The following is an 8,021-nucleotide window of genomic DNA, read 5'->3' as shown; positions in this document are numbered from 1 at the left end:
AACTGAGAATGCCATCACTGAGGGCATATGCAGTAATATTCAAATTTTGACAACTCCACAACTTGTATGCAAAGAGACTCGCACAGGCCTGCACATCACAATCTATGGCACCTTATCAGAAGACATAAACTCCCAGCCAATGGACAGGAGGTGGTTGCAACTCTATTACTTTTACCCAATGTCTCTCATGCTCTCTCTCTCTCCTCTTTTCCCACCGCCATCTCAGGTGCTAGTTGCCTATCAGAGTACGAAGGATGCATTTGTTTATCTCAACAAGGGTGCACTCTTTTCCTTCGTTTCCTTTCCTCCTCTCTCACTCATCTTCCTCTCACATGCTAACTGGCACAAGGGGCACTTGTTGCGCAGCAGAGTGAATGTATATGCCTTCACTTCCTTTCCCACTCGCCTCGCCTTCTTCTACCCCTTTGCCCTGCTACACACTTGCTACCCAGCAGAGCACGCAGGCTTTTTTTTTGTAAACTGCTTTCCTTCCCTCCCTCCTCTTGGTGCACCTGCTGCTCAGTAGATCTCAAGGCAGCAAGAGCTCCTGGAAGAACACAATTACTTGCAGTTACTGGACGTCAGTAAAGTAAGTAGATAGACCTTCACTTCCCCACTTCAAGATTACACGGATTATTGAGATAGCATGAGTAGGGAGGGGCAACTCTACACCCAGGAGTTGTAAGGATCTGACCAATGAGTAGATTGTGGGGATGTCCAAAGTTTGAAGCACACAATGAGCCAAATGCAACCTGTAGACTGCAAACCCTGTCAACTGATGATGGGACCCCATTTGTAGCAGTGACCTACAGTATGGGAAGGTTGGCTGCAAGTGAGTTTGCCTACAGTTCCCTAATTTTTCACCTCCAAAGACGCCCTGATTAATCAATTGAAATTGAGAAATCATCATGCATTGAAAAGGTTACTCAGGAGATTCTCCCTGCTCCATTTATCAAGCTACTTTTGACATCCCATCACAACTTTTCAAATATAGGCATCAGCCTGTCTCCAGATTATATCTATTGTACCATACCAAATCCTTTTCTTCCTCAAAGAAAGCGATTCTATTGTGGTACCTATCCTAGACGGCCTTTAAGAGCTTATGTCATGCACTATACATGATACACAAATACAAAATTACATTAATCTTCAATCAGTTAAAAGCAAGGTGCTGTTCCATTAGAGATGGTGCGCAACTTACTGCTATGGTGAATTATCCCCTTAAATGTAGCTGTGTTTCATACATTCATTAAGAATACAATCTAGACTAGATTTGAAATATGTGCATGTCAAAAAAGATGGAAACACATACAGCAATAGAGGAGAGTTTATTTTATACAGAAAAAAAATTAACATTTCAATGAAATACATCTGTTTTATTTCTCTAAAAACAAATGCTCACCAACATAAAAAAGTTACTTTTCAACACCACACCTACACAATAAATTACCTGCGTGGCACTATAAAATTAGAAAAGTTTTATTGCCAAAACTCTGTTTGGCATAAAGACAGTGTCAATGCATTTTCCATCACTGCTGCATATTGCATGTTTAATGCCACTTAGTTAGAAACCAGTGTTCAACAAGTTCCTGCTATATCTTCATCTTGTAGTTGATTCACTTTTGAGACTAATCTTGTTCAGATCCTTCAGAAAGGTCATTCATACTGCAACATATTGAAAATAAACCAGAAAGTTGCATTCCAAAAATCTGTAAAATACATTACTTAAACATTCTTCAGCCTTTGAAGTTTCTCAACTATTTTGGACAATTAATTATTAAACTAGCCATTTTAAATCAAAGAGAAATTGGGGTACAAGACGGTATAGTTTTCCCCAAGGTTAATAAAATCTTGATCCCACTTGTAATTTGAGGGGAATAGAGTTCATGTTTGACAATTAAGTACACCTTGTATCACTATCGAGAAACCTTTGCATTAGGTATATAAAACCTGTAATTTCATTTTACCTTCCTACTCCTTTAATAATACGGGTCCATAAGATAGTGCTTCATGTTATGTTCAATGCAACGTTTAGTATAAGAGAACCCCTGAACATTTGGTAATTTTCTACCTGTCCCATTCTTCATTTAACCATGGTGCACTTTGTCCATTAAATATCTAGCAACATATAGAACATATCTCTGGCTTATTTCAATTAAAATACTTGTTCTAAAATACCTCATGCATTTAGCATATTAGAACATCCTACGAAACAGTGCAGGAGGAAACAGACAACAAGCAAAAGTTAAGAGGCAGGGAAGATAACTCAAACTATGGTTAAGGCCTAGGACTTAACACCTCCCTCTGTAACTGGATCCTTGACTTTCTAACAAACAGACTGCAATCAGTGAGGATAGGCAGCAATACCTCCAACACGATTATTCTCAACACTGGTGCCCCACAAGGCTGCGTCCTCAGCCCTCTACTCTACACCCTATAGACTCATGACGATGTGGCCAGATTCTGCTCTAACTCCATCTACAAGTTTGCAGATGATACCACCGTTGTAGGCCGTATCTCAAACAGTGATGAGTCGGAGTACAGGAAGGAGATAGAGTGCTTAGTGGAATGGTGTCATGACAACAACCTTGCCCTCAATGTCAACAAAAGAGCTGGTCATTGACTTCAGGAAAAGGGGCGGTGCACATGCACCTGTCTACATCAATGGTGCTGAGGTCGAGAGGTTTGAGAGCTTCAAGGTCCTGGGAGTGAACATCACCAACAGCCTGTCCTGGTCAAATCACGTAGATGCCACGGCCAAGAAAGCTCACCAGAGCCTCTACTTCCTCAGGAGGCTAAAGAAATTTGGTTTGTCCCCTTTGACTCTCACCAACTTTTACCGATGCACCATAGAAAGCATCCTATCTGGATGTATCACGGCTTGGTACGGCAACTGCTCTGCCCAGGACCGCAAGAAGCTGCAGAGAGTTGTGGACACAGCCCAGCACATCACGGACACCAGCCTCCCCTCCTTGGACTCTGTCTTTACCTCTCGTTGTCTTGGTGTAGCAGACAGCATAATCAAAAACCCCACTCACCCACCCTTCCATCAGGTAGAAGGTACAGGAGCCTGAGGGCACATACTACCAGACTTAAGGACAGCTTCTACCCCACTGTGATAACACTATTGAACTGTTCTCTTATACAATGAGATGGACTATGACCTCACTATCTATCTTGTTGTGACCTTGCACCTTATTGCACTGCACTTTCTCTGTAGCTGTGACACTTTACTCTGTACTGTTATTGTTTTTACCTGTACTACTTTAATGCACTCTGTACTAACTCAATGTAATTGCACTGTGTAATGAATTGACCTGTACAATCAGTTTGTAAGACAAGCTTTTCACTGTACCTCGGTACAAGTGACAATAATAAACCAATACCAAAGGCCAGGAAAAGGATTGGCCATTCAGCACCTCAAATATGTTCCAACATTCAATGAGATCATGGGTGATCTAAAAACTTTAAGGTGGCTTTTAGGAGGTAGAAAGAGATAGGTTTGAAAGGATTATATCACTGGGTCACTGATATAAGGATCTATCAACAAACATTACAAGTTAAACAATTTTTTTCCCATCTCTTTTCAGGATGCTAATTTTGAGCCTTTCATCTCCCTTTCTGTAAATTAAACTATAATTGCATTTCATTATTTAAATGTTGTGACCGCCGGACCTCAAATGCCTTTAGCTCTGTGGGGTTTTACTTCAACAAGACAGGAGACAGCAATGGAGAATTTTGCATTAGTGCCTCAAATTTATCAGCGTGATACCCATGATATGTCTGCTGGATATAAAAGGAATGAGGTACAAATACTTTCTTTGATCCCTCTCATGGCTGGAGTTGATATCCAAGAAAATAATATTAAAGACACTTCCAAGAAATGGGTGGCTGGCTTCTTCGTGTTCTTGTGTAGAAGAGTACAGTTGTGGATAACAGAAGCAGGGTTAATTGCTATTTCCTCAGTGCAGTAAGATGAAGGAGGAAGGGGGAGCCTATCTAATTATAAAGCTAAGTAAAGTATATCAAGCACCCTTCTCACAAAGAATTGTTTAAAAACAACATAAAAACATATTTGAAACTTCCAAGTTGGAGAAACAAGGATATTTTCCACGTTATTAATACCTACCATTGATGAAGTTGAAGTAAATGACATTTTCCAGCATATTTCAATGGCAGGGAAGAATGACTTGGGACATTTATGTCAGGATCATTCAGGCTACAGCAGGCACTGTCCTGTCAGAAAAAAATCAAAACCTTACTTAGAAATAATAAAAGCAGGTTCGGTAGCAAAAAAAGTGCAAGGATACTGATGCAAATAAAATTCGGAAATACAGAGCAGATGAATTAAAACTGACTTTGGCACCTCAATAACAAAGTCATAACTCTTGCAAGAGACAGGACGTTCTGTTGACAGAATAATTTTTGTTGAAATTATTTCCTAGTGTTCCTTTAAATCTAAATGGTTATAAAAATAATTTGTAGCTTGATAAGATGATAGGTGTCATGATCCAGCAGATATCCATTACAACAGGCGACTTAATCTCTCCTCATAGGCTAACCTCCCCCCCATCTCCAGAATCAACCTGGTGAACCTCCTCTGCATGGCCTCCAAAGCCAGTATATCTTTCGTCAAGTAAGGAGACCAGAAATGCATGCAGTACTCCCCTGCTCCTAAACTCAATCTCTCTGGCAATGAAGGCCAACATTCCATTTGCCTTCTTGATAACCTGCTGCACCTACAAACCAACCTTATGCAATTCATACACAAACAATCCCAAGTCTCTCTGCACAACAGCATGCTGCAATCTTTCACCATTTAAATAATAATCTGATCTTCTATTTTTCCTTCCAAAGTGGATGACCTCGCATTTACCCACATTGTACTCCATCTGCCAGACCCTTGCCCACTCACTTAACCTATCTATATCTCTCTGCAGACTCTCTGCATCCCCCGCACAATTTGCTTTTCCACTCAATTTAGTGTCATCAGCAAACTTAGATACAGTACACTTGGTCCCCTTTTCCAAATCGTTAATGTATTTCGTGAACAGTTGCGGGCCCAACACCGACTCCTGTGGCACCCTGCTCACCACTGATTGCCAACTAGAGAAACACCAATTTTTCCCAACTCTCTACCTTCTATTGGTCAATCAATCCTCTATCCATGCTAATACATTACTCCCAAGTCCAAGCATCCTTATCTTATGGATAAGTCTTTTATGCAGAACCTTATCGAATACCTTCTGGAAATTCAAGTATACAACATTCACCTATTCCCCTCTATCCACTGCGCTCATTATATCCTCAAAGAACTCCAGTAAGTTTGTCAAATGGGACCTGCCCTTCCTGAATCCAGGCTGTGTCTGCCTGATGGAACCACTTCTATCCAGATGTCTCGCTATTTCTTCCTTAATGACAGCTTCAAGCATTTTCCTGACTACAGACGTTAAGCTAACTGGCCTATAGTTACCTGCCTTTTGCCTACATCCTTTTTTAAACAGTGGCATCACATTTGCTGTCTTCCAATCTGCTGGGACTTGCCCAGAGTCCAGAGAATTTTGGTAAGTTATCACAAATGCCTCTACTACAGCTTCTGCCATTTCTTTCAGTACATTGGGATGCATCCCATCAGGGCCAGGGGACTTGTCTACCTTAAGCCCACTAGTTTGCTCACCACTACTTCTCTAGTGACAGTGATTGTATCGAGGTCTTCACCTCCCACTACATATATATCTCTCTTTGGCACGTTACACATATCCTCCAATGTGAAGATTGACACAAAATAGTCGTTCAAGGCCTCGGCCATTTCCACATTACTCAATATTAATTCCCCCTTCTCAGCTTCCAAGGGACCTACATTCACTTTAACCATCCTTTTCCGCTTTATATACATAATTATAGAAACCTTTACTATCTGTTTTTATATTTTGTGCTAGTTTACTTTCATAATCTATCTTCCCTTTCCTTATTGCTTGCTTAGTGGTTCTTTGTTGCTTTTTGAAGTTTTCCAGTCTTCCAGTTTCCCACTACTCTTGGCGGCTTCATATGCATGAGCTTTTAGCTTGATGCCTTCTTTTATTTCCTTGGTTATCCAAGGCTGGCTCTCCCCACCCTTACTGTCCTTGCTTTTAACTGGAATATACTTCTGCTGAGCACTATGAAAAACCTCTTTGAAAGTCTTCTACTGTTTCTCAACTGTCCCACTATATAGCCTGTGTTTCCAGTCTATGCTAGCTAACTTCTCTCTCATCCCGTTGTCTCCCTTGTTTCAGGCATAATACACTGGCTTTAGATCAAACTATTGCACCCTCCATTTGTATGAGAAATTCAATCATACTATGATCACTCTTTCCAAGAGGATCCCTAACTGCAAGATCATTAATTTTACCTGTCTCATTGCACAGGACCAGATCTAAGATAGCATTTTCCCTTGTAGGTTCACTAACATGCTGCTCAAGAAAGCTATCATGGATGCATTCTATGAAGTCCTCCTCAAGACCACCTCAACTAACTTGATTCACCCAATCTATGTTGAAGTTAAAGTCCCCCATGACAACTGCTGTTCCACTTTTACATGCATTAAATATTTCTTAGTTTATTGCCTGTGCCACTGTAATGTTATTATTCTCTGGCCTATAGACAACTCCCACTAGTGATTTTTTTTTCCCTTCACTATTCCTAACCTCTACCCTAATACAAGGTTAATGGCAGGACCTTAGCAGTGTGGAGGAACAGAGGAATGTTGGGGTCCACGTCCATAGATCCCTCAAGGTTGCTGCACAGGTTAATGAGGTTGTTAAGAAGGCATATGGAATGTTGGCCTTCATTAGTCGGGGTATTGAGTTCAAGAACCACAAGGTAATGTTGCAGCTCTACAGAACTCTGGTTAGACCACACTTGGAGTATTGTGTTCAGTTCTGGTCGCTTCATTATAGGAATGATGTGGAAGCTTTCGAGAGGGTGCAGAGGAGATTTACCAGCATGCTGCCTGGATTGGAGAGCATGTCTTATGAGGATAGGTTGAGTGAGCTAAGTCTTTTCTCTTTGGAGAGGAGGAGGATAAGGGGTGACTTGATAGAGGTGTACAAGATGATAAGAGGCATAGATTGAGTGGGCAGTCAGAGACTTTTTCCCAGGGGAACAATGGCTAATATGAGGGAGCATAATTTTAAGGTGATTGGAGGAAGGTATAAGGGGGAATGTCAGGGACAAGTTTTTTTTTACACAGAGAGTGGTCGATGTGTGGAATGCATTGCCTGCAGAGGTTGTGGGGGCAGATACATTAGGGACATTTAAGAGACTCTTAGATACACACATGGATGATAGAGAAATGGAGGGCCATGTGGGAGGGAAGGGTTAGATAGATATTAGAGCAGGATAAAATGTCGGCACAACATTGTTGTTTGAAGGGCCTGTAATGTGCTGTAATGTTCTATGTTCCACATACCCAGATGGACTCAACATTTTGCTCCCTAGATCTTATATCGTCTCTCACTATCGCCCTGATCTCTTTCTTAATTAAGAGTGCTACCCCACCTCCCTTACCTCCCTGCCTAACCTTTTCTATTACCTGATGTCCTTGGAAATTTAATTCCCACTCATCTCCATCCTGCAACCAAGTTTCTGTAATGGCCACTAAATCATATGCGTTTGTACTGATTTGAGCCACTAGTTCACTGACCTTATTTTGAATACTACAGGCATTCAGATAAAGTGCCCTTCCACTCATTGATTTTTAGAATCTAGTAACCTTTGTGTCCTTTTCGTTTGACTTTTCTGTACTCCACTCTTACTTTTCTCTAGCTTTTGCTCTCGTCTCTGCCATATTAGTTTAAACCCTTCCCAAAAGCAAACAATCCCCCTAAGACATTGACCCCAGTCCTGCCCAGGTGTAGACTGCCCAGTTTGTACTGGTCCTACCTCCGTCAGAACTGGTTCCAATGCCCCAGGAATCTAAAGAGAAACAAAGCCCAGTGAACTTAAAAATGAAAGCAGGAAGCAGAATCCCTGTGAGTTTA

At 41.2% G+C, this 8,021-nt stretch overlaps 1 protein-coding gene across 3 annotated transcripts in view; it reads right to left on the bottom strand.

Annotated features, from left to right (window-relative positions):
- Window positions 1–1,405: 1,405 nt before the first annotated feature.
- The window catches only part of ccdc18 (coiled-coil domain containing 18), a 98,537-nt gene continuing 91,921 nt past the window's right edge, over window positions 1,406–8,021 (bottom strand). For all 3 annotated transcript variants that reach the window (XM_052011989.1, XM_052011991.1, XM_052011990.1), the window contains 2 exons: window positions 4,130–4,236; window positions 1,406–1,665 (listed from right to left, as the gene is read on the bottom strand). In XM_052011989.1, the coding sequence (XP_051867949.1) occupies window positions 1,629–1,665; window positions 4,130–4,236 (144 nt within the window). In that variant the 3' untranslated portion in view covers window positions 1,406–1,628. The remainder of the gene's footprint in view (window positions 1,666–4,129; window positions 4,237–8,021) is intronic.

The sequence above is a fragment of the Pristis pectinata genome, chromosome 3 (assembly GCF_009764475.1).
Source record: "Pristis pectinata isolate sPriPec2 chromosome 3, sPriPec2.1.pri, whole genome shotgun sequence".
Taxonomy (NCBI): Eukaryota; Metazoa; Chordata; class Chondrichthyes; order Rhinopristiformes; family Pristidae; genus Pristis; species Pristis pectinata.
This window is presented reverse-complemented; position numbering and strand designations above follow the sequence as displayed.